The sequence below is a fragment of the Grampus griseus genome, assembly GCF_964374135.1.
Source record: "Grampus griseus genome assembly, chromosome: 19".
Lineage (NCBI taxonomy): Eukaryota > Metazoa > Chordata > Mammalia > Artiodactyla > Delphinidae > Grampus > Grampus griseus.
In genome coordinates this window covers 40157450-40183269 of record NC_139013.1, presented here as the reverse complement: position 1 = coordinate 40183269, position 25820 = coordinate 40157450, and the positions used below count along the sequence as shown (strand labels likewise).

The 25820-nt window shown below is 55.8% G+C and overlaps 1 protein-coding gene across 1 annotated transcript; it reads left to right on the top strand.

Annotated features, from left to right (window-relative positions):
• Nucleotides 1-1687: 1687 nt before the first annotated feature.
• On the top strand, nucleotides 1688-25571 carry SLC12A4 (solute carrier family 12 member 4). The gene is made up of 24 exons (XM_082677989.1): nucleotides 1688-1833; nucleotides 7770-7864; nucleotides 9248-9379; nucleotides 12909-13055; nucleotides 13128-13182; nucleotides 14891-15021; nucleotides 17961-18202; nucleotides 18358-18572; nucleotides 19129-19293; nucleotides 19371-19469; nucleotides 19771-19828; nucleotides 20171-20345; nucleotides 20746-20864; nucleotides 22333-22431; nucleotides 22620-22739; nucleotides 22939-23043; nucleotides 23299-23467; nucleotides 23751-23946; nucleotides 24059-24228; nucleotides 24316-24447; nucleotides 24526-24633; nucleotides 24810-24997; nucleotides 25118-25251; nucleotides 25435-25571. Exons 1-24 carry the CDS (start codon nucleotides 1719-1721, stop codon nucleotides 25524-25526), a joined length of 3261 nt encoding a protein of 1086 aa, XP_082534115.1. The 5' UTR covers nucleotides 1688-1718; the 3' UTR covers nucleotides 25527-25571.
• Nucleotides 25572-25820: the final 249 nt, after the last annotated feature.

Below are 25820 nucleotides of genomic sequence, written 5' to 3'. Positions count from 1 at the left end.
GGTCCTGACATTGTGAAATCCACAGTCTAGTGGGCATGAAAAATATTAAAGATCTCCACCAACACGTTTCTCCCTGCAGTGGATCCTATGAAGGGAAAGTGCCCCAGGGGAACACAATCCAGGGGAGGGTGAAGCGGGGTAGGGGGGAGGTGGGGTGTGTTTCAGAGAAGTCTTCTGGGGAAGTGGAACTCCAAGCTGAGGCCTCCTCCATACAGAGGAGTTTGGTAAATGAGGGTGGGGGCAGAGGGTTGAAAGGCATTCTGCCAGGTGCAAGTGCTGCACAGAAACTCCTTGAGTTTGGGGAAGTGAAAGAAGCCAAAGCATCTGAGCATCTGGTCTTCCGTGATGCTCAGCCAGAAAGGCTGAGGCTGGGGAGGAGGATAGGGAGAGATGCAGCTGGAGAGGTTGGAGGGGCCAGAGGGAGCAGGGCCTTGTGGACCAAGAGAAGAGCTTGGGCTTTTTCTTCAGAAGAGGTGGCTCTGCCAGGAGCAGGGAGTCCATTGGAAGGCTGCTACTGTGGGCAGGTGAAGGTGGCATGAAGGACAGGACAAAGCAACAGACCCTGGCCAGGATGACTGTGGGGTAGGGGAAAGAATAGGGGTCAGCTCCGAGGTCTTCCTGCAGGGCCCAGCGACTCTGATCCCTTATTCTGCTCCAGAGTTTGGAGGTCAGAGGGCGCAGAGTCTGAGGTAGGTTGGAAAGATACCACCAATTCTGATATTCTAAAGCCCTCTGAGTTATAAAAGGGAGGAAAAAAAATGGAGACAGAGGTGTGAGGTGGCCTCTGGGCTTTTCTGATAGAGAAACAAATAGCTAAAAGAATGGCCTAGAAAGATAAAGATGTTAAAGTAAAGCCAACTGGATACGTTATCTGAAGCAGTGGAGTAGAAAGTGAAAGAAAATTTAAGAGCAAAGAAGTAAATGGCTTGGGTAAAGGAATCCCTAAGAGGTGAGACAGCAAAAGATAAAACTGAGATGAAAGAACTTGGCTAAAGAATCCAATGCAGCGTCCAAAGAGGCAAACGGGTCTGGGCAAGGGGGATGGGTGTCCTTCCTACCGAGGAGGAAGCAGCCTCTACTGAAGGGGCAGGAATCCCCAGCAACCTCCAACAGGGAGACATGGAGGGTGGGGGAAGGGAGGGGACTTTCCTGGGTTTCCGTTTCCAAGGTTGCGGAGGAGAGAGGTGGAAGAGAGAGATGATGAAAATGGGGAGGGGGTACTCAGGAATGGTGGGAGGCCCTGGGCAGGACCGAAATGACCTTTGCGCTCCTCCCTATCCTTCCCCGTCCCTGAATCACAGAAATGTCACTGAGCGCTCACTAGGCACAAAGCGCAGGGCCAATGCACCCCGTACCCCATCTCACGGCCCTCAAGCAGCCCCAAGAGGTGGAAGCACATTTCCCCATTTTACAAGTACTGCAACTAAGGCTCAGAGAGGGCGGCTCACCACCCGAGGTCACACAGGAATCGGGCCTATCCAGCGCTTGGAGTACTACTCCCGCCCCGGGGGCTTCACTCCGCTTGGGACTCCCCCCTCAGGGAGGAGCCGGCCCGAGCCCCTCCTGCTCCCCGCCCCCGAGGGGCGGCCCGGGGGGCGGGCGGAGGAAGTGAGCGCAGCGGGGAGGAATGTGAGCGGGTGGGGCACGCCGGCCCGGGGCGGCGGGGACAGTCAGGCGGGCGGCAGGGGCGGCGGGCGCGGCGGGGCCGAGCACGCAGAATGCCTCATTTCACCGTGGTGCCGGTGGACGGGCCGCGACGCGGCGACTATGACAACCTCGAGGGTATCAGTTGGGTGGACTACGGGGAGCGCGCCGACCGGGAGGACTCGGAGGGTGAGGACGCGCCCGGAGGGGTCCTTGGCGGGGGCGGGGGCAGGGAAGCTGGCCACGCGGGGCCCGCTCTCACACCGACGCCGGCCGGTGCGCGCACACGTCGATGCGGGCCCAACTTTTCTTAGACTGAGTCGCCGCCAGCAGTCCCTTACTCCGCGCGCGCAGAAACAATTTTCTTCGGCCCCCGGCGCTCGCGCTTGCGGTCGGGCGTCCCTCCCCGCCCCAGCTCCTCCCTTGCGGGCCGCGGGCGGGGGCTGCAGACGTGGCCAGGCCTGCCGGGCCAGCCGGGCCGCCCGGGGCGCGGAGAGCGCTGAGCCTCCATCCCTGGCCCTTCCCGGCTGGGAGCAACGACCGCAGCCCGGACCCCAGACCCTTCACTTCCTACCTCCTGTGAACCGCCCCTAAGCGCTTCCCGTCTTGCCTACACTTTTGTGCGGCAGCACCTCTTTCCCTAAGACTACCCTCTCTCGCCTCCCTTCCCCTCCCCTTCCCCCTTCCCTCCCAGCACTCCCGGGCCCTGGAAAGAAGGCTGTGCCTGCCTGAGGGGGTCAGTGGGTAACTGCCTGTGAGTGCACTTGCGTGGATCCCAGCTTACATCTGTAGGTACAGTGGGCATCTGTGGAGCACTCACACGGGACCAGGCTTGTCTAGGCACTTGAAGTGAATTAACTCGTTTAATCCTCCTAATTTCCCCCCTGGGATAGGTCATGTTACTCACGCTTAGAAAGGAGTGAATTGAGGCATGGAGCCTTTATGTAACTTGCTCTAGGGGATTCAAATCGAGGGTTGGAGCCTCCAGAGCCCTAACTCTTAACCTAGATGTTAAACTGGACCTGAAGGTAAACCCCTCCTCCCCTCCTAGGTGTCTGCCCTTGACCCTTTCACCATCTCCTCCCCCAGGAGCCCCCCAGTGGGCTGTCCTTGCAGGGCCACTCTTGGAGTGTGAACACTGCCGAGAACATGTGTCTGTATGTGTAGCAGCATATGCATGTGTAATTGTGCTTGTGCAAGTGTATAGCTGTGGGATACCGCAGAGTGAAGGTGGGGTCAGGATAACACTTCTTGTGGGCCACCATTTCCTGCAGGGTTATCGATGATGAGGATGGTGATGTGACTGATGACAAATGCTTCGTCTGTGACTGACCATGATGGAGATATGCAGGGAACGTGTGTGTTGGCATGTATCAGGTGATGTGATGTTGATCTGACTCTGATCTGTCTGTGATGGTGACATGACTGAGGTGATCCATGCCTGATGTGGGTGATGGCTATATGTGTGTCACCTGACTGCTGTGTGAGGAGATGGCACAGGACAGTGGCATAGGCTGCTGGACATCATGGTCATTTAACAGGCTTCACAGCTGTGTGGGTGCACACATCTCAACCCCTGCCCCATGCCAGCACCTGCCCCTAGCCTTGTTCCAGTGGCCAGAGCAGGAGCCAGCATCCACGCCTGCTCCTCTGTTAGCCCTTGGAGGCTCGCTCTCCCCAGAGGCTGGGCTGGGCTGCATCCCTAAGATCAGCCTGGACCAGTGGGTAGGCAGAGCGGAGTCCTGCCTCTGGCCCCGCCTTGGCCTCTCACAGGCTGACTATAGGGAACTGGAGCTACATTGGCTGAGTCCTGTCAGGTCCCTCCAGGCTGGGCCAGCTCCTCCCGCTATCCCCCTTCTTCCTCCTCTTCCTCCCTTTCAGCCAGATCTTGACTGCGTCTGCGGTATGGGGGACACTCTGCACCCTGGTGAGTGGTTATGATCCTTCTTGGTGGGGGCTGCAAAGGGTCAGGGGCACAAAAATAGTGACCCCTCAGGTCCATCTTATGGGGACCCCCCAGCTTGGTGTCTGAATCTCTCAAGGCCCATACCTCTGCTCCAAAGGCCTAGATGGGCCTGTTCACCCAGCTCACTGTGGGCAGGGGGTGAAGAGGCTCTAGAGGGGTACCCCTGGCAGATACCTGTGAGCAGAGGGATCAGGAGTGTCACCTGGATCCCTGCTTGCAGCTGGTACATTCACAGCTGCTGGCAGGAGCACACACATATGTGTACCTCACAGGCAGCGCCCAGGCCCAGCCTTCATGCTGTGGTTCGCCAGGGGTCTCAGGTGGTATCTGAGCAGCTTTGGCCTAGCAGGCATGCCCAGACCTGCCCTGGAATTTTTGGAATAGCTAAGGGCAGTACAGATATCCAGGCACTGCTTAGACACCAGCCCCCCCTCCCACCCAGTTCCCACAATCCCATGGGAGCTGTCTTTAAATGAGGTTTTGGGGAACTCCACGGAATCCCTGCTGGGTGTCTGGCACCAGATTGTCCCTTTTCTGATGCATCTGGGCAGTTGGAAGAGTAGGTGTTACTAGCTCTACTTCATAGAAAAGGAAACCAAGGCAACACAGAGAGGGTAGGCAGGTTGCCCTGGGTCACACAGTGGGAGGTTCAGGAATCCAAGCTAGTCTGCTGGCCACTGAGCACCAAGAGGTGCCTTGGGTATGCACACCCTGGCCAAATTGCAAACCCCAGACACTCTTCTCTAGTTAAAGGCTTGTACTGCACCCTGGGGTGCCTCCTGGGATGGATGGGGGTCCAAAATAGGAGTAGAACCTACAACTCAGCTCCCACCTGGCTCTGGTGGATCCTGGGACCCAAGTTTGGCCCTCTCACTGAGTGACCTTGCCTCTGAATCTCTCTGAGCTTTACGTTCCTTGTTACTAAAAGGGGGTAAATGATATCTACTGGAGTGTTGCTGTGAGGACTAGAGGTAACCCTTGCAAGGGCTCTGAGCTGCCCTGGACTCATGGCTGAGGGACAAGGATCAGCTGGGTCTTAGAGGACCATCCACAGGCATTTTGGGGGAACTGCTGTGTGCTCAGCTCTGTGTTTTCTGGATACCAGTACAGTCTTCAGAGAGATGAGGTAACAGTGGTGGGGCAGGCTGCAGTGCAGGAGTTTAGAATAATTTATACTTTACTTTCAACCTACTTCCACAAAAGGATCAGAAGAGATATGCAACAGAAATGCCTCCCCAAGGGACTGTTACTGTCAGGTCAAAACCATGCAGAGGAAAGAGGCAAGGACTCCGAGACGAGGTAGATGGTGACTGCATCTAAAAAATAAATTTAGCTTAGAGGTTCCTGGCAGCCAAGGTAGAAAGGGAAATAAGATGAGCTCTTATAGTTGCCTGTTTTTGACAAAATGAAGCCTCTGACTTATTCAGGGGAGATATTTTTTTGTCACAAAAATCCAAGAGTACTTTTCAGAGGCTTCTCACTGAAGGGCTGTCAGTGTAATGGGCATTGTTACTGGGTTTTCAGATTTTTGTTGTGGCTTCTTATCCTGATCCTGAACAAGCATCAAGGGCACAGCAAACGTCACAGGGTGTCTGAGGAGCTACGTGACCCCACGAGGCTTTTTAAAAAAAATTATCTATTTATTTATTTTTGGGTGCGTTGGGTCTTCGTTGCTGCGCGCAGGCTTTCTCTAGTTGTGGTGAATGGGGGCTACTCTTTGTTGCGGTGCGTGGGCTTCTCATTGCGGTGGCTTCTCTTGTTGCGGAGCGTGGACTCTAGGCACGTGGGTTTAAGTAGTTGTGGCACGCAGGCTCAGTAGTTGTGGCGCACTGGCTTAGTTGCTCCATGGCATGTGGGATCTTCCCAGACCAGGGCTCTAACCCGTGTCCCCTGCATTGACAGGCAGATTCTTAACCACTGCACCACCAGGGAAGTCTCCCCACGAGGCTTTAACATGGTTCTGTAGATTGGCCTGAACTCCCACTACCTTTGTCCACTGTGCCGTTGGCATTACCCTACATACAGCCATGTAGCTTCTGGGACTGAGCTTCTTGGCTTACTTAGCTAATCCAGGTTCCTAGATGAGGCGATGTACCACTTTTACATACTGTGGGAAGGAACAGCTGATTTTGCCCCAGAAATTGTTATCAGCATGCTTTCCCTGTCAGTCTCTTTGGACAGTAAAGAATCCACAGTGCAGCACCTGCTGAGTGATTGTTGGCTCAGAGAAGGCAAGTTAAGTCTCATACTGATGGCAAGAGGATGTATCAGATGGAAGAGGATGTATCATCGTTCAGTATTCTTAGCTGCAAACAAGAGAAATGGATTGCGGGATATTTAACCAGAAAAGGTTGGCAGGTAGCTCTCACAAAATCAGGCATGGCTGGAATACCCCACTAGGCTGGATCAGTGAAGACACTTCTGTTGCCGCCTCCATCACTGGACACCAGGCCAACACTGCTGCCACTGTCATTGCCATCCAACACCAACGTGGCTTCTTTGAACCAAGATGTCATCTTTCCATTTGCTGTGAAGCCTCCAGCCACTGCCACTGCAGCTGTCAGACTGTCTGACGGGGGTTTTACTGTTAGCAACTAGAAAAGGAGTACTTGGTGTCTTCTGCCTGCTTGATGAAAAAATGGGAATGTCACCCACTGAGACTCACAGTGGACACAGTTTGGAAAACAGGGAAGAGTGTGAATGCCGGTGGCCAGAAAATGCAGCCAAGCTTTGAGAGTTGAGGCAGGCGTATAAAAAAAAGGTGCATCTGGCTCCTTTCTGTGAGGTTTTCTTGGTGCTGAGGCACTGCCTCACCAGCCTGGGGGGTAGGTGGATGCTGGGATTGGCCACTTGCCTAGTCTGGAGCAAGCAGCTGCGATCTGGGGACAGGGAGGTAGGTCAACAAGAGGGTCCTGCCAACAGTCCTGCTTAGTCCCACAGCCACTTGGTCAGGCTTCCGTAGGGCTTTCCTAGATGACCCTAGACAGCTTCAGGCACCCACTTCCGCTCTCTGGCCAGTCTCCTGCTTGCCCCTCCTCCCGGCATGCCTCGGGTGGCCCTCAAGGACGCCCCTGTGCAGTGCATGGTGGGGTGGCTAGTAGGCGGCCAGCTGGCCATGGCGGCAGAAGGAGCCCTGTGTGGCTTCATCTGTCTGGAGGGCAGCACCTCGGGGGAGCCCTGAAGACACCGAGCCCTGGGCACCCGGCACACTGGATATTCCCGAAGGGCTGGAAAATGGGAGTGTGTGTCTCAGGGGTGGTCTGAAGGTGGGCCATGACTGGGCCACGCCCTCCTGCAGTTGACTCTGCCCCTTGGTGTTAACACGTGCTGTCTGGGCCCTTCACACCTGTGCCCTCTGCTAGATGCCTGGACACGCTGTTTTTTTTTTTTCTTTTTTCTTTTTTTTTTTTTCTTGCGCGGTACGCAGCCCTCTCACTGTTGTGGCCTCTCCCGTTGCGGAGCACAGGCTCCGGACGCGCAGGCTCAGCGGCCATGGCTCACGGGCCCAGCCACTCTGCAGCACATTCGGGATCTTTCCGGACCGGGGCACAAACCCGTGTCCCCTGCATCGGCAGACGGACTCTCAACCACTGTGCCACCAGGGAAGTCCTCTTTTTTTTAATTTATTTTTGGCTGAGTTGGGTATTCATTGACGCGCGTGGGTTTTTCTCTAGTTGAGGCGGGCAGGGGCTACTCTTCGCTGCGGTGCGTGGGCTTCTCATTGCAGTGGCTTCTCTTGTTGCGAAGCACGGGCTCTAGGCACATGGGCTTCAGTAGTTGTGGCATGCAGGCTCAGTAGTTGTGGTGCACGGGCTCTAGAGCGCAGGCTCAGTAGTTGTGGCGCACGGGCTTAGTTGCTCTGCGGCATGTGGGATCTTCCCGGACTAGGGCTTGAACCTGTGTCCCCTGCGTTGGTAGGCGGATTCTTAACCACTGCGCCACCAGGGAAGCCCTACATGCTGGGTTTTGATCATAGGCCACTGCCAATTCTGGCCCTTTCAAGGAGGCTGGCAGGGTATGATGGGGAAACAGGCCCAGCATGGTAACACTGGCCCACAGAGTGCTCCACAGAGATGACAGCACGCCTGCTGGGGAGGAGTGCATGCTGGGGTTTCAGTAGGCAGCCCCTGACTGGGATTCCGTTCCTCTCTCTCCACAGGACATGGCAACCACAAGGAGAGCAGCCCTTTTCTTTGTCCCATGGAAGCTTCCAGAGGAAGTGACTACCATGACAGGAACCTGGCACTGTTTGAGGTAGCTGAGGAGCCACTCTGGGCCCCAGGTGTGGCAGGGAGGTGGGTGGGCAGGGACCTGTCAGGACCCAAGCTTTAGCTCAGCAGACAGGCTGGATGTTGTGCCTCCTTATGTCTCGGCTTCTCCTCCAGTCTCCCCTTGTCTGTCTCGCTCCCTTGGCAGTCAGGCTGTGGTTCCCTCGGCCCTTTGAACTGAAACTGCTTTCCCAGAGGCCACTGTACCCCATTACCACCTCCAGGGGTGTTCACCTTTGACTTCCATGCAGCCCCTCAGCAAGGTCACCACCTCTCAGTATTTCTTGCCTCAGGATTTCCTTTGTCCCCTTCACTTCTAGGACTTCTCATAGTCCATGATTCTTCCCTCTCCTGTGAACTCTTCCCTGGCCTTCCTGGTTGACTCCTCCAACTCTGTGCCCATCAAGTTTACTGAGCCCTGGTCCTTCTCACCGGATCTGCCCCCTCTAGCCATATCTGCAACCTCAGTGGATGTCTCTTTGGAAACATTCCCAATTTTGTGCCTTTGAACTTGAATTTTATCATTTTCAGACTCAAGCTTAGAAGTTGTATCTGGATTGAAGTCATGGTTTAGTCCCCTAAATTCTGACCACACATTCAGCTGCCCCATGGAAGTCTCATAAGCTCTTCAATCTCCATACACCTGCAAAGACCTGCATCTTTACTTCTTACACCAGACCAGTTTCTCCTCGTGTGTAGGGTCAGAAGGGAGCTGATAGACAGGGAAAGACTGAATGTGGGCCAGAGGCAGGCGGAGGCACAGTGCTGGGGAAGCTGTGCTAGATGCTGCACGGGAGCTGGAGCCCTGGGAGGCCTCTTGACCTGGCCCCACCTGCAGATGGGCTAGGGCTCCAGGATCCCATCTTGGGGATTGAGGTGGGTTACTCACGGGGTGTGAGGCCTCGTGGAGAAGACCATCCAGGACAATCAGGGTTTGGGCAGATAAGAGAGACTTCACTTGTCCCACACCTCTTTTGACCTCCTTGGTTCCCTGGGGTGACTAGGGTGGCTTTTTTGTTGAGGGCAGATATGAGTCCCAGAGGCCTACTCACAGCTGGGAGGTGGCCAGGCCGAACAGGCAGACTGAAGCGTGCCATTCCCCTGTCTGCCAGCCGTGCCCTGTCCTGCCCTTTCCCCCCAAGGCAGGTAGTTTTGCAAACGGGCTGGTAGTGATTGTAGCCAAGGTGGGGCAGAGAGAAGTGAGTGCTGGGGTGTGGCACCCACACCTGCCCAGTGGGCTGGCTTGGGTTTCCCCAGGCAAGAGCCCAGGCCTGCCTCAGGGCCTGACAAGGGGCCAGAGGCCAGGCTGCTGTCTACACACAGGTAGCCTGGTGCCAGTTGCCAGATTGCCCTGTGGCTCTGTTTACAGGAAGAGCTGGACATCCGCCCGAAGGTATCATCTCTCCTGGGCAAGCTCGTCAGCTACACCAACCTCACACAGGGCGCCAAGGAGCATGAGGAGGCTGAGAGTGGAGAGGGTGCCCGCCGGAGAGCAGCCAAGGTGAGCTGGCCAGGGGCAGCAGAGAGGCCGCTCCTCGGAAGACAGATTCAACACCATGGAGTTGGCAGTTTCCCCACATGGTTATGATCATCCTGGGGGAAGTAGGTGCCAGGTTTGGTGAGCATGGAGGATGGGCACTGAGTGCTTTGGGCTCAAGGAGGCTTCAAGGGGTGGGCCAGGGAGGTGGCCCTCAGGGCATAGGACCAGGGAGGCCCTCAAAAATAACAGTGGAACGTGACGTTACTTAGGCCTCTCTGTGCGTGAGGCATCATGCTAAGCAGTGGGCTTGGGTTCTTGTATGTCGTCTTCACAACAAAGCTGTGAGGCAGGTGCTGGTTTCATCCCCATTTTACAGATGAGGAAGCTTGCATATTGGGGTATTAAGTAAGTTGCGTAAGATGACTAAGCTAAACAAGATCAATGCATAACGCTGGGAGACTTGTGGGCTTACTGTGAGGTATGTGACTATGTGGAGTGCCAGATCACTGGCATCCCATCAGGATGGATAAGGATATTACCTTTGGATCCAGGAACCTGGTTGTCCCTCGGGGCCATGTGACCTAGAGCAGTTGACTAAACCCTTTTGCTGTGTTAGCTCCACTGGCAGACCCCTCCGACAGCCCCTGGGTTCCTTGAGCACCAGGGTTGGGGGTGATAGGAGCATGCCTCTTGGGGCTTCCCTATCCCTCTGCTGGTCCCATCCCTAGTCGCTATCCAGGCCTCTGGCCCTCCAGCCGTCCTCTCTTCAGGATGACTTTGCACATCTTTGCTCAGCTCTCCTGTGTGACAGGGCTCAATTTAACTGAATGCTGGGTTTTTTTCCCCCCTACGTTTTCAGTTTGGAGGCAAAGAACGTTCCCTCCATGTCTACTGACTCCCTGAGGTTTGGGAAGAAGCTGTGATTTGGAAGCAGCTTGAGTCTGGCACTAGCTGTAGTATTCTTGCTGGAGGTCAGCACAGGCAGGAGGAGCTCTTGGTTAGAATAAGCCAAATCCCCAACCTCAGACCTGCCCATGAGATTTGGACCTTACTGAGGTGGGCCGAGGCGAGAGGCTGATGTGCACCCCTCAGTTCTGGGAGGCAAACTAGCCCACGCTTGAGAGAGGGCTGACTGTCTGTGGCTATCTGTGTTTAGCCCTGCAGAGGGTGATGGAATCCTTGGGTAAAAGCCTCCTCCCTGTCCCTTCAGACCAAGCTCAGGAAGCTGGTGGCTGGGAGTAAAAAGGTCCCTAAGAAAGGCTAGTGTACATCTCAACAAGGTGTCAGAAGAAATTCTGAGTTGGTGAAGGGCCATGGTCCCTTGGCCTTATGAGGAGCCTGTGAGGATGCTGGGGTCCAGCCTCAGCTTACCTGCCAGCTCACCTGGCCCTAGGTTAAAGATGTGAGAGGATGGCTGAGTGTCCCAGCACCAGTGGCTTTTTCATGGAGAAAGCAGGAGCCTGGTCAAGTCCACAGAGAGTCAGTAGGAAGCTAGGGAGCTGGAGCCGCTGAGCTGTGGCCCTCGCCCAGGCAGGTCTGAGCAGGGGCCTCAGAAAAGGAAAGCTTAAAGCCGGAAGGGCGGTCCTCCAACCAGACCACACCAAGACCCAAGGCAGCCTCTCTATGGGAGCTGCTCCGCCTGTGGCCTGGTGACCTTCTGAGGCTGCCAGAGGTTATTTGGAGATGCAGAAAGCATTTCCGGCCGGGCCCTTTCCCACACTGCCCTTTTCCCAGAGTGACTCAGCCTCAGATGGGGGACTGGGAGCTGCTACTATCCAGCGGGTGGTCCAGCGCCTCTGAGAAGGGCTCAGACAGAGCCCAGATGAGGTGTATCCGTCACCTACACTGTGCAGGACAGTTTGAGGGACCATTTGTTTTTACTCGGGCCCTTCTAGGCCCTTCTGTGGTCCTTAAGGCTGCACACAGATCCTGCCCCAGGCCTGGACCCTTGAGAAGAGTTCCTGTGGCCAGAGTTCTTTCTCCCACCCCAGCTCCAGGGCAGCAGGCTTTGCTGGGGCTCTGGTGGAAGCTCTCAGGGCCCCACTACTCTGGGCTGCTCTCATGTGAGGCTCAGTTCTTCAAGAAGGCACCAGCGCATGGGGCTCCCCTGATGGTCTAGTGGTTAAGACTCTGCACTCCCAATGTAGGGGGCCTGGGTTCGATCCCTGGCCAGGGGACTAGATCCTGCATCCCGCAACTAAGAGCCCACATGGCCGCGACTAAGACCCAGCGCAGCCAAATAAATAAATATTTTTTTAAAAAAAAGAAGAAGAAGGCACCAGCCCTAATCCTGTGCTTCAGCATCTGCCCTGGCCTCCTGTTTGGCCCCTACTCTACCCTTAGGTAGCTGAGAAATCCTGTCTCGATATGCCCGTTAGACCTTCCCTACCTGCCCTCCAGCCTGAGTCTCTACTCTCTATGCAGGATTTTCCCAACAGGTTATCCCAGAGGCCTTCTAAGGCATCGCTCGCTGGGCTCAGGAGCACCTTTTGAGTACCAGCAGGGCCTGCTGATAATAGAACAGTGAACAAGCCACGTCTACCCAGTATGGTCATTTGAATGAACAGTTACCGTGACCACTATGATAGAAGGGTATATCAGATGCTGAGGGGATGCAAGAGGAAGTACCAACTCCAGCTAAGGCAACCTGGGGGAACTTCCTGGGAGAGGAAACAGTTAAGTCTCCTGAAGGTTTAACTGAAGAGGAATTTGCCAGGCAGTGAGGCAGGGGTAACCCTCCCAGGCAGAGCCCAGCACGTGCCCTGGTTCAGAGGCTCTGAGGGACTGATGTTGTCAGGGGCTGAGGCTGACAAAGGTGATGGGGCAGGCCTGGTGGCCCAAGCCAAGGAGGCTGGCCCACACTATGCATTACAGTATAGACAATGCAGAGGGGTTTTAGTAGGGATGATGAGATTGGACTTGGTTTTCAGAGACCTGTTCTGGCAGCAGAGCGGGCTGGAGTGTGGAGAGGTTGAGAGGCACAAGAAGGCACCATTCAGGTGCCCCAGATGTAGTGCCCCAGGTTCAGGGGACTAAGGCTGAGGCAAGGAATGCTGATCTCAGGGCAGCTTGAGAGGCAGACTGGGCAGGACTCAGTGTCCACTGGACTGAACTGGGGGGTTGGAGAGAGGGAGGGTCAGGAACAACTTCTTAGACTCCGGCTTGGGTGACATGGGTCATGCTGAGTGGGAAGGTGGAGATCTGACACAGACCTCACTTTGCAGAAGTATAAAAGAGGAGAGGAAGGGAAGGGGGCAGTACCATGAGGGGGAGGTGAGGCTCAAAAGCTCACACGTGGGGTTTTGAAAAGAATCAGGTTTTATACCTTCCCAGTCCCAAACTGTTTCTTCATGTATCAAAGTCAACACAGACATCCTCTCACCTTACCCCCTGCACTCCCCAGGACTCCACTTGGAATATCCCTCTCCAACCTGTTCTCTGGTAGAACACCCTGGGGGTGGGCGACTGTCACGTGACCAGGGGCTGGCCTTCCGTGGAGCATCTGGGCCCCTCTGACGCTCTGTCTCCCCCTCCCTCGCTTGCTCCATAGGCACCCAGCATGGGCACCCTCATGGGGGTGTACCTGCCCTGCCTGCAGAATATCTTCGGGGTTATCCTCTTCCTGCGGCTGACCTGGATGGTGGGCACGGCCGGTGTGCTGCAGGCCCTCCTCATTGTGCTCATTTGCTGCTGTTGTGTGAGTATCCCAGCTGGGGCAGGGCCAGAGCCCACCCAGCTGAGCTGCTCACCTAGGCCCTCCTTTCCACAGACCTTGCTGACGGCCATCTCCATGAGCGCCATTGCCACCAACGGCGTGGTTCCAGGTGGGTGAGCACCACTCAGGCCTGAGGAGGGGATGGGCCCAGAATCCACCTTGACATGCCTAGGAACACTTATTGCCCCCCCCCCGGGCAGTTTTCTGGTGGGATCTTAGTCCTTGATGCCATGACAGTGCTACCACTTAGGAGCATCCTTGCTTGACAGAGTTTGAGATTGCTGTTGTTTTGTGTTTTGTTTGTTTGGGCTTTTTTTTTTTTTTTTTTTTGGATAAAAGTACTTTTTTAAAAGCGGGGGCTGGGGCTGATAAAGAAGGTGATGGGGCATATCTGGTGGCCCAAGCCAAGGAGTCTGGGCCACACTGGATTACAGTATAGACAATGCAGAGGGTTTTCAGCCGGGATGTTGAGATTGGACTTGGTTTTCAGAGACTCCGTTTTTTTACTTACTCAACCATGTATTTATATCACTGTGGACTCCTGGATATTTATTTTGTTCTTTGGCTCATAATCTTAGTACCATCATTATTTATTGTTTTGCTTGACCTGTTCCACTCTGGCTATTTGGCTATGCGGGTTAGCTTCTGTGTTTGAATCCTTTTCTATTTTTTTCAAACAACAGCTTTATTAGCATTAGTATAAAAGTAATAGGGGGAAAAAGGCAATATATGTTTACCATAGAGGGTTTGAAAGTGCAAAAAATGTAGAAAAGAAAATGAAAAGTACCCATAATCCCACCATCCTAAGGTCAAAACTGTTAGCCTTTTCATACATGGTCTTAGGGTCTTATAAAGTATTGAGATGTATTGTTTTCCCCAAACTCTGTGTGTGTGTGTGTGTGTGTGTGTGTGTGTGTGTGTGTCTGTGTGTGTGTCTGTGTGTGTCTGTGTGTGTCTGTGTGTTTCTCAAGTGCTGGAAACGGTTCATTTGTTTTTTTAAAACAGGATTGACATTACCTAATTTTTGTTATTCTCCTACTCTTGGGTTCTACTTTTTCACTATTGTAAACATTATTGTCATAAACAGCCTTGCACACTAATCTTTGTTCACGCCCCTGGCGGTTTCCTTAGAAGAGGGTCCTAGAGGTGGGATTACAGCATGAAAGGGATTATTAGCCTTTTTAAAGCTTCTTGATCCCTGTTCCCAGATTTTTCACCAGAGAAGTTTCATCAGGAGCAGCTTCAACCAGCAGCATGGGATTGTTCTTGTCCCCTGCACCCTCACTGGCGCTGGGGTCCAGTGTTGACTCAGTCTTGCCAGGGGTGTTAGACTCTGATGGAAGCACAGATTCAGGGCAGGAGGGTCAGCCATGGATATTCACCCAGTGGCTGGCCCTAGCGGCAAAAAGCTAGTCCCTGCCCTGGTCTGGAGGGTCAGACTAACAGAGATAGCTCTTGGGAGGGGTGAGGCATGCTGAGATAGGACACACCCAACCAGGGGAGGCTGCGGGGACTGACCTAACTGCAGGGAGGTGGGGGACAGTAGGCCACTTAGGCTTTGCTGCGGACCTAGAGCTGCCCCAGCAGAGTATTCGTGTCACTGGCCCGTGCTGGGTGTTGGAATCAAATGGAAATCAGGTCCAACCGCAGCCTGGCCACTTATTAACCATGCTGCCTTGGGCAAGTCTTCTAACCCTTCTGCTCGTTCATAAATGGGAAAAGCAGTCCCTGTCCCTCTGGATGGTTGTGAAGGGTTGTCATGGGAGCGGCCCCCTTGAAGAACCAGCCTTGACCTATGTATGCTTTTTCTGTTGTAGCTGGGGGCTCCTATTTCATGATCTCCCGCTCGCTGGGACCAGAATTTGGAGGGGCTGTTGGCCTGTGCTTCTACCTGGGAACAACATTTGCAGCGGCTATGTACATCCTGGGGGCCATTGAGATCCTGCTGGTGAGTCAGGCTAAGCCCTGGCCAACTCGGGTCTTGTCGAAACAGTCCATTTCCCATAGGCCCAGGCGGCTCATGCTCCCTTCACCTCTGGTCAGGGTCTAGGGCTTATAATGAGGGAGGCCTCTTCAAGGGAGAAAGATCTTTGTTCAAGCCAGTCTCCCCTTCAGCCCTTTCCCAGTTTGGGCCAGGCAAGCTAGGGGCCTGGCTGTCTCCACCTTGACCCTGGATGTTCCATCCACTCGGGCAACATTTCAACCATGGCAGGTGGTCTGTGAACTACTGCATTTAACTCAGAGACAGATCTTGGTGGTGACTCAGAGCCTGCCTCCCAGGCTCATGTGGGCTCTGGCCAGCTCTGTCTCCCCCAGGGCTCTGTGCTAATAAAGCCCTTCAGATCCATCTTATCCTCATCCCTAAATCAGGGTGAACAGCCACAGGACCCTGTTTGGAGGGCAGTGCCACCTCTGTGGGCCTCATGTGTGCTCTGACTCAGTTTCCCACTTCCCACTGAACTGCCCTCGTGGTGGGAGAAGAGGGGGAGGAGCAGTGGGGAGCACAGGGTAAAGAGTGCCCGCCCCTGGGAATCCAGATAGTAGATGTTTAGAGGAACTGCCTGTCTATTCCCACCTCCAGGTCCCCTGTCTGTTGCGTGGAGCCTGTTCCTGGATATTCTGGGGGTTTTGTTGTTTGTTTTCCTTTTTCTTTTTATAAATTTATTTATTCATTTATTTAATTTTTGGCTGCATTGGGTCTTCGCTGCTGCACGCGGGTTTTCTCTAGTTGCTGAGAACGGGTGCTACTCTTCATTGCGGTGCGTGGGCTTCTCATTGCAGTGGCTTCTCTTGTTGCAGAGCATGGACTCTAGAGCGCAGGCTCAGTAGTTGTGGCGCATGAGCTTAGTTGCTCTGTGACATGTGGGATCTTCCCGGACCAGGGCTCAAACCCGTGTCCCTTGCATTGGCAGGCGGATTCTTAACCACTGCGCCACCAGGGAAGCCCTGTTTGTTTTTCTATTACCCACATTCCTACATTTTTTTTTTTTTTTTTTTTTGTGGTACGCGGGCCTCTCACTGTTGTGGCCTCTCCCGTTGCGGAGCACAGGCTCCGGACACGCAGGCTCAGCAGCCATGGCTCACGGGCCCAGCCGCTCTGCGGCATGTGGGATCCTCCCGGACCGGGGCACGAACCCACATCCCCTGCATCGGCAGGTGGACTCTCAACCACTGCGCCACCAGGGAAGCCCCAACCCACATTCCTACATTTGTTATGTTGATTTCTTCTGTAAGGAAATTGTCCTTTTTCCATTTGTTTATTTATTCAACCATGTATTTATATCAGTATGGACTCCTGGATATATATATATATTTTTTTAAATAAATTTATTTATTTATTTATTTTTGGCTGTGTTGGGTCTTCGTTGCTGTGCGCGGGCTTTCTCTGGCTGTGGCGAGCGGGGGCTACTGTGTCGTGCGGGCTTCTCATTGCAGTGGCTTCTCTTGTTGCGGAGCACGGTCTCTAGGCAAGCGGGTTTCAGTAGTCGTGGCGCATGGGCTCAGTAGTTGTGGCCTGCGGGCTCTAGAGCACAGGCTCAGTAGCTGTGGCACGCAGGCTTAGTTGCTCCACAGCATGTGGGATCTTCCCAGACCAGGGCTCGAACCCGTGTCCCCTGAATTGGCAGGCAGCCTCCCAACCACTGCACCACCAGGGAAGTCCCATGGACTCCTGGATATTTATTTTATTCTTTGGCTCATAATCCTGTGCTGTCATTATTTTTTTGCTCCTCAAACTGTTCCACTTCTGCTATTTAGCTATTCAGGTCAACTCCTGTGTCTGGATCCTTTTTCTCTTTTTTGTAAATAATGGCTTTTTTTTTTTTAAATTTATTTGTTTTTGGCTGCGTTGGGTCTTTTTTGCTGTGCGCGGGCTTTCTCTAGTTGCGGTGAGCAGGGGCTACTCTTCATTGCGGTGCGCGGGCTTCTCATTGTGGTGGCTTCTCTTGTTGCGGAGCACAGGCTCTAGGTCTGCGGGCTTCAGTAGTTGTGGCTCACGGGCTCTAGAGCGCAGGCTCAGTAGTTGTGGCACACGGGCTTAGTTGCTCCGCGGCATGTGGGATCTTCCCGGACCAGGGCTCGAACCCGTGTCCTCTGCATTGGCAGGCAGATTCTTAACCACTGTGCCACCAGGGAAGCCAATAATGGCTTTATTAAGAGATAATTCACATACCATACAATTCACTTTAAAGTGAATTTAAAGTATACAATTGGATGGTTTTTGGTATATTCATGAAGTTGTACAACTATCACCACAGTCAATTTTAGAACATTTTCATCACCCCAAGAAGAAATCCCATGATCATTAGTGATCACTCTCCATTCCCCCCAGCCCTAGGCACCCATTAATCTGCTTTCTGTCTTCAATAAGATTTAATCAAGGACTTCCCTGGTGGTCTAGTGGTTAAGACTCCATGCTCCCCATGCAGGGGGCCCGGGTTCGATCCCTGGTCAGGAACTAGATCCTGCATGCTGCAACTAAAAGATCCTGCATGCCGCAACGAAGATCCCGCACGCAGCAACAACGATCCCACGTGCTGCACCTAAGACCCGGCGCAGCCAGATAGATAGATAGATAAAAATTTAATCAGGTTTACCTATTCTGGACTTGTCATATAAATGGATTCATACAATATATGCTCTTTTGTGACTGGCTTTTTCTGAATACTCTTTTTTGGTTTTGTTTTTTTTTGGCCGTGCAGCTTATGGGGTCTTAGTTCCCCAACCAGGGATTGAACCTGGGCCACGGCAGTGAAAGCACTGAGTCCTAACCACTGGACGGCCAGGGAACTCCCCTCTGGATACTCTTAAAAAAAAGAAAACCAAAATATTGGGCTTGACTCTCCACATAGGAAGATTGAACCTCCTCTATCTGTCTTCTTGTTTCAGACCTACATTGCCCCACCAGCCGCCATTTTTTACCCAACAGGCACTCATGACATGTCGAGTGCCACCTTGAACAATATGCGGGTGTATGGGACCATTTTTCTGACCTTCATGACCCTGGTGGTGTTTGTTGGTGTCAAGTATGTGAACAAATTTGCCTCACTCTTCCTGGCCTGTGTGATCATCTCCATCCTCTCCATCTATGCTGGGGGCATCAAGTCTATTTTTGACCCTCCCGTGTTTCCGTAAGTAACCTGGGAATACATCCAGGCATTGCACTGACATCCTTCCCACGTGGATGGCCTTTGATGCCTTGAGTTGTAGAGGCTACAGGGTGGAAGCAGGTTGGGGTCTTTGGCTGAGCAGGTGCTGATGCTTCTGTCCCCCCCCGGCCCCACAGAGTATGTATGCTGGGCAATAGGACCCTGTCCCGGGACCAGTTTGATGTCTGTGCCAAGACAGCCGTGGTGGACAATGAGACCGTGGCCACTCGGCTCTGGAGCCTCTTCTGCCACAGCCCCAACCTCACCGCAGACTCCTGCGACCCCTACTTTCTGCTCAACAATGTGACTGAGATCCCTGGCATCCCTGGTGCAGCTGCTGGCGTGCTCCAGGGTGCGTCCTCCCTCCTGTCCTGCTCCTGCCCCCCACACTGAGCAGGAGGTAGGGAATGAGCACGGAAGGATGGATTAGCACAGAGCTGTCCTTGTGTGGCCAGCTCAGGAATGGGAGGCAGTTCTGGCTGCCTTCCCAGCCCAGCCGTGTCCTCTCAGCCTGGCTCCTGGCAGCTGGGTTTCGGGTGAACGGAGCCTGTTTGGCCAGTGTCCCAGGCCTGCAATAACCCCCAGAAAGTTCTGGCAGCCCATTTCTCCCCAGCCACCAGCCCCTGACCCTGCCTGTGATTGTTCTCACAGGAGCCATAAAGGGCCTCTGTCTAGGAGGCAGGCAGTGGCAGGTGATGGTGGTTCAGCCACCTTCGCCTTTCAGACTTGTAGCCAGACAGCTCCTTCTCTGTGGCCAGAGCAGCCCGGTGGCTGACACCGTAGCCATTCGGCTGAAGTCACCCCCCTGAACCCCGAGAACCTCTTACATTTGCAGCCTCTGGCTGGGCTGCCCCAAACTTCCCTGGGAAGTAGGTGGGGCTGCAGTGGTGATGCTGCTGCCCCCACAGAAAACCTGTGGAGCACCTACCTGGAGAAGGGTGAGGTCGTGGAGAAGCACGGGCTGCCCTCCACAGACGCCCTTGGCCTGAAGGAGAGCCTGCCCCTGTACGTGGTGGCCGACATCGCCACATCCTTCACTGTGCTAGTCGGCATCTTCTTCCCCTCCGTAACAGGTGAGCCCTCTTGCCCACCCACCCTGCCCTGCCCCCACTCCCAGGGAGCCCCTCAGGGAGTTTCCTTGTTTTTGGAGGCATTATGGCTGGCTCAAACCGCTCCGGGGACCTCCGAGATGCGCAGAAGTCCATCCCAGTGGGGACCATTCTGGCCATTGTTACGACCTCCCTTGTGTGTATCCTTTCCCAGGCCTGGGGTGGGTGGGGAAGGGGGACAGGAGGCACTTGCCTGTGTATAAGTCACCAGCTGGCACGCGCAGACACACTCCCTATGCGTGCATGTGTACGTCACCCCTCACACACACGCGCACACTCAAGGGGTGTGTACACAACACGAAACCCACAGCTGCAGGTGTCCCAGCTGAGTCTGCCAGCTAAGGCTTGGGCGAGGGGCCCTTGGGCGCTGTGCGGGGATGCACGGGGACGGCAGTGGCAGCGGAGGCCGCGGAGGCCGAGCTTTCCTTGACGCAGCCACAGACTTCAGCAGCGTGGTTCTCTTTGGCGCCTGCATCGAGGGTGTGGTCCTCCGGGACAAGTGAGTGATCTGGGCCCCTCCCCGTGGCACTGGACTCAGCTTTTGCTGCCCTGACACCGGCCCCCCTTGCACACGTGGTTCCACACATGTCCTCAGGCTGCTGGTTGCCAGTGGTGGGTCAGGCCCCAGCAGAACTTTTGCTTCTGAGAGGATGGTGACATCAGATCGGGACTGGGCTGAGGGGAAAGGATAGGGGCTGGTGGCCTGGCCTCTGCTGAGGGGCCAGAGCTCTGTCCACCATAGCCATCCTTCCTGACCTCTGCCAACCCTCACTCTGGGGGACCCCACCCAGGGTTTGGGGGGCTCCTTGCATGGAACATGGCCTGAGTCCGGCCCCTGCAGGTACGGCGATGGCGTCAGCAGGAACCTGGTGGTGGGCACGTTAGCCTGGCCTTCGCCCTGGGTCATCGTCATCGGCTCCTTCTTCTCAACCTGCGGCGCCGGCCTACAGAGCCTCACTGGGGCACCACGCCTGTTGCAGGCCATCGCCAAGGACAACATCATCCCCTTCCTCCGGGTGAGCCTTCTGCACTTCCCCACCGCCTGGGTGCTCCTGGCCCCTCACACCGGCTGGGGGAGAGAGGTAGGAGATAAGTATGGGCGCGTTTTATCCTGCTGGGGGCCGGGGCCAGGGCCATGCAGCTATCCATGGAGAGCTGCTGAGAGCTGCCCTGGCCCTGGCCCTGCCCTGCTGTTGGCAGAGCTGCTTGGGCCCAGAATCCCCAAGGCCTGTCTGTGGCTCATCCACAGCAGAGAGGCCTGAGGAAGTGGAGGGCAGAGGAACTCGTACCTATCAGGATAGGCATGGGTGTGACCTGAGCCCCAGAGGGACTTCATGACTTGTGGCCTTAGGTGTGGAATGGGGGCAGTGGAACCAACTTCTTCACTTCGGACCCCACTGACCCTGGTGCTTGCAGGTTTTTGGCCATGGCAAGGCAAATGGCGAACCAACATGGGCACTCCTCCTGACAGCACTCATCGCTGAGCTGGGCATCCTCATCGCCTCCCTTGACATGGTGGCCCCCATTCTATCCATGTGAGCTGGGGCTCAGGGCAGGGCTGGGGGATGGTCTTGGGAAAGGCTCCTTTCACTCTCAGCACCCCTCAGCCGGGGGCCCTGCCCAGCAGCTCTGTGACCTTGTCTGGTGTTGAGGGCGCAGTAGGGAGATGTGTCAGGCTGTATGGGGGGATGTTTGCCTGGCAGAGCTCAGCCACTTCTGCCTCTGGAGCGAGCCTGGCACTTACTCAGAAATTTTAAAGAGACCAGTAGGTCCCATGTGCCTCTGTGGGAGACCCCCAGAGCAGGGTCAGGGCAAGCATTGGTCTCTAGCACCTTCATGAGGCCACCACTACCTCATCCGTTTTCAAAGTTGTTTGCTTTTAAAGTTCTGGAATGCTGGGCATCTGAATCTGCCAGTGCCCTGCAGGAGGTGGTGAGCACGCGGCAATTTCCAGGGGTCCTGGCGGCAGGGCTCGTGTCCTTGCTGTGTTCACCTCTGCCAGGGTTGGGGCCCACTCCACCTCTCCTCACACATCTTGCTCCACTGCCAGTGCTCCTTTTGCTTGTTCCGTTATGACTGAGCCAGCCTTCACTGCCCCACTCAGCCTGTGAGACTGAGAGGGACCCCCTTCCCCACGAAGTAGCTGCCCCCCAGCCCCAGCCAGGCCTGCTGGAGTCAGTGCTCTCTTGTTCCCCCCAGCACACCTCCGCCCATTACTGCCCAGCTCCACCCACACATCAGCGCACACCTGAAACTGTTCTTGCCACAGTCTTCTTGGGTGGTGGCCCCTTACTGCCCAAGTCAGAGGATGTATCTCAGCCTTTATCATGTGGCTCCTCCTGGCAGCCCTAATGGGACACCTCATGGGAGTCCCTGCCCCCTGGCACACCCTCTTTCGTAAGCCCTGCTGCCTTCTTGTCTGTCCTTCCTCTCGTACCAGCTGAGGATAAAGGTTGGCGTCCCCTCCACTCAGCCCTCTGCCCCTCCGCTGTCATTCCTGGAGGGCTCATGGCGGTAGGCCTCCCCCATCCCAGTCTCCCACACCCACCACAGTGTCCCTCAAGTGTCTTTAACTCAGTGATTCAAAATGGCCCTTGTTGTCTTCCCCTGACCCACTCTCCCCACATTCATGACAGCCCCTCATCCAACTGGTCACCCAGGCCAGAGGCCTGACTGTTGTCTAGCCGTCTCCAGACGCTGAGCCCTCCTTGATACCATCCTCTTCCACAGCTGTTCCCCCTGCCTGCAGCCCCCTCCCCTCCTCTGCCTGTGAACACTTGCCCATCCTCTAAGACCTGGTTCTGCGGACACTGCTGCAGTGTCCCATCTGCATCAGGCTGTGGGACTGGGTGTGGTGAGGCTGAGAAGACCTGCCTGAGCCTGTGCACGGCAGGGCCATGACATGTCCTGGTTCCTCATCCAGGCCCAGCCTGGAAGGGCAGGGACATCAGGTACCTGGCTGCCAAGGAGGCCGCTCTGTACCAGCCACTCCCTGTGCTGCAGGTTCTTTCTGATGTGTTACCTGTTTGTGAACCTGGCCTGTGCTGTGCAGACGCTCCTAAGGACTCCCAACTGGCGGCCTCGGTTCAAGTACTATCACTGGTAAGCGCCAGCTGGGCCCCTGAGCCAGGTCCTCTGACACAAGAGCTATTGGGGAAGCCAGGAGCCCCATTCTGGATGGGGTTTGAATTTTCTGGGCAGCAGTTGCTATTGGTGAGAGATTGGGGGTCTGGGCCTGGGGCCCTATTGGTCTCTCCCTGATTCTGGCCCTTTCCCACTCTCTGGCCCAGGGCGCTGTCCTTCCTGGGCATGAGCCTCTGCCTGGCTCTTATGTTTGTCTCGTCCTGGTACTATGCCCTGGTTGCCATGCTCATTGCCGGCATGATCTACAAGTACATTGAGTACCAAGGGTGAGTGAGGGCTGCCACCTGCTTGGGGCCTTTGGGCCACTCTTCATTGGGTTGTGGGGAGCTGAGCCGTCCTTTGTTAGCCACCGTGGTGCTGGGGCTGGGGGACTGTGATTCGGGCCTGGCCCCTTCATCTCACCTACACACGGACACAACCCCTGGGTGGGACCAGGGGCTTACCAGCTTGTGGGGGCCTCTGCAGGGCTGAGAAGGAGTGGGGCGACGGGATCCGAGGCCTGTCCCTGAGTGCTGCCCGCTATGCACTGCTGCGGCTAGAGGAGGGACCTCCTCACACCAAGAACTGGCGGTGAGTCACGCCCGGCCTGGTGGGGCCCAGTCCAGGTTCTCAGGGGGCGCTGTGAGGGTGGGAGAGTCAAGAGGTGCTGGCTCCCCCTCCCTAGTCCGTGCTCCCTGTCCTGAGTTGCCAGGGGCACCATCCTGCTTATTTGGCCCTTGGATCACTGCTACGTGTAGGGGCCTGTGAGCCAGGAAGGGAAGGAGCTGGGCTCCCTGGAAACCTCTGGCCCTGGTCTCAGGCTCCCTCTCCATTCGGCCACCACAGACCTCAGCTGCTGGTGCTGCTGAAGCTAGATGAGGATCTTCATGTGAAGTACCCACGGCTCCTCACTTTCGCCTCCCAGCTTAAGGCCGGCAAGGGCCTGACCATTGTTGGTTCTGTCATCCAGGGCAGCTTCTTGGAGAGCTATGGCGAGGCCCAGGCCGCTGAGCAGGTGCCTGCTGCAAGGGGGTGGTGTTGGGAGGACACTGAGCTGGACTAGAGATGTCTGGGCTGCAGCTGGTGCACAGCCAGCCAGGTGGACAGCACTGTTGCCAGCTGAGAGCTGGAGCAAGGGGGTTATAACTGTCCCATCTTGAAAACATGGCCTCTGGGTGGGCAGCTTGCCCCCGTCTCCTCCCCCACCCCCACCCTCTGCGCCCTAGGGGCCTTGGTGGGGAGCCCAGCAGAGGGGACGCTGATGGCCTTGCTTTTTGACCCTGCTATGTTCCCCACAGACAATCAAGAACATGATGGAGATTGAGAAGGTGAAGGGCTTCTGCCAGGTGGTGGTGGCCAGCAAGGTGCGTGAGGGGCTGGCCCACCTCATCCAGTCTTGCGGCCTGGGTGGCATGAGGCATAACTCCGTGGTGCTGGGCTGGCCCTACGGCTGGCGACAGAGTGAGGACCCACGTGCCTGGAAGACCTTTATTGGTGCGTGAGGGTCAGGGCCTGGGCTCGACCACATAGGACAGGGGCAGGGGTCAAGTGGGGACAGAGGCCAGAGGGTCACAGGCTGATGATCAGTAGTGCCCCTCCTCCCCAGACACCGTGCGCTGCACCACGGCCGCCCACCTGGCCCTGCTCGTGCCCAAGAACATCGCCTTCTACCCCAGCAACCACGAGCGCTACCTGGAGGGCCACATCGATGTGTGGTGGATTGTCCACGACGGCGGCATGCTCATGCTCTTGCCCTTCCTGTTACGCCAGCACAAGGTGGGCCAGGCGGTTGGGCCCCGGTGAGAGGGGCTGGGCCCTTGAAGGGGTGGGGTGTGATTGAACCACCACCTTCTGTTGCCACAGGTCTGGAGGAAGTGCCGGATGCGCATCTTCACGGTGGCCCAGATGGATGACAACAGCATCCAGATGAAGAAGGATCTGGCTGTCTTCCTGTACCACCTGCGCCTCGAGGCAGAGGTGGAAGTGGTGGAGATGGTAAGCCACCTGCCCGACGTAGCCCTGTGGATACCCTGCCCCACGTAGCGCGGTCCTCATGGCTCACCCTCTCCCCAGCATAACAGCGACATCTCTGCATATACCTACGAGCGGACACTGATGATGGAGCAGCGCTCCCAGATGCTGCGGCAGATGAGGCTGACCAAGACTGAGCGGGAGCGAGAGGTCAGTGGCCTTCTCCGTCCAGGGCAGGGTCAGGCCTTGGGAGACGCCATCAGGTGGGAGCATCAGAATGATTCACCCCAGCCCCACCCATTTCCCTAAGGCTGGGTGATCACGCTGGGCCAGCCAGGCCCACCCTTTCCCATGGCACCGAGGAGACTTCCTCTGATTGTCCTCAGGCCCAGCTGGTCAAGGACCGGCACTCAGCCCTGCGGCTGGAGAGCCTGTACTCAGACGAGGAGGAAGAGTCTGCAGCTGGGACTGACAAGATCCAGATGACATGGACACGGGACAAATATATGGCAGCAGAGCCCTGGGACCCCAGCCATGCCCCCGACAACTTCCGGGAGCTGGTACATATTAAGCCGTGAGTGCAGCAGAAATGGACCCAGCCACATTAGGGTCTGGGATTGGAGGTGGGATGGGGGCAGACAAGCCCTGTGGGTGGGCCAGGGGCGGGGCCCATGTTCAGCTGCATTATCTTCAGGGACCAATCCAATGTGCGGCGCATGCACACGGCTGTGAAGCTCAATGAAGTCATTGTCACACGCTCCCATGACGCCCGCCTGGTCCTACTGAACATGCCTGGCCCACCCAAGAACAGCGAGGGCGATGAGAACTGTATCCCTTTGTAAAGAGGTGGACAGTGGGGAGGTGGACAGTGTGTGAGGTCAGGCCAGGAGCTCCTCTCCCTGGGTACCCTAGGGGGTGCCAGGGCACCCAGCTCTGACTGACGGGCGAAACTTCCCTGGGTGCCCCTTGGTGCTTCCCTGGGTGCTGCCTCCTTGACTCGATGCCCTACAGACATGGAGTTCCTGGAGGTGCTGACTGAGGGCCTCGAACGGGTGCTGTTGGTCCGTGGTGGTGGCCGTGAAGTCATCACCATCTACTCCTGAGCCCAATACAGACTTGTGGCCTAGAGTGGAGGCGTCCAGGGTAACAAACAGCCCCCTCCCAGCACCCGCCCGCCAGCCCTGCTTTGCCCAGCCCTGCCCTGGACCCAGCTTTGCTAGGTCTCCTTGGAGACTGGGCCCAGACCTGGCAATGGAGGTGGATCCGAGGTCCTGCAAGACCCTGAGAGGTTTGGGGACTTCCTGTCCAGCACCCCAGGACGCCTGTCCTGACTCAGAAGACTGGTGGGGGCTGATGTGGGGTTTGAAGGCAGCTGGCCCAGGAGCGCTATTTATTGC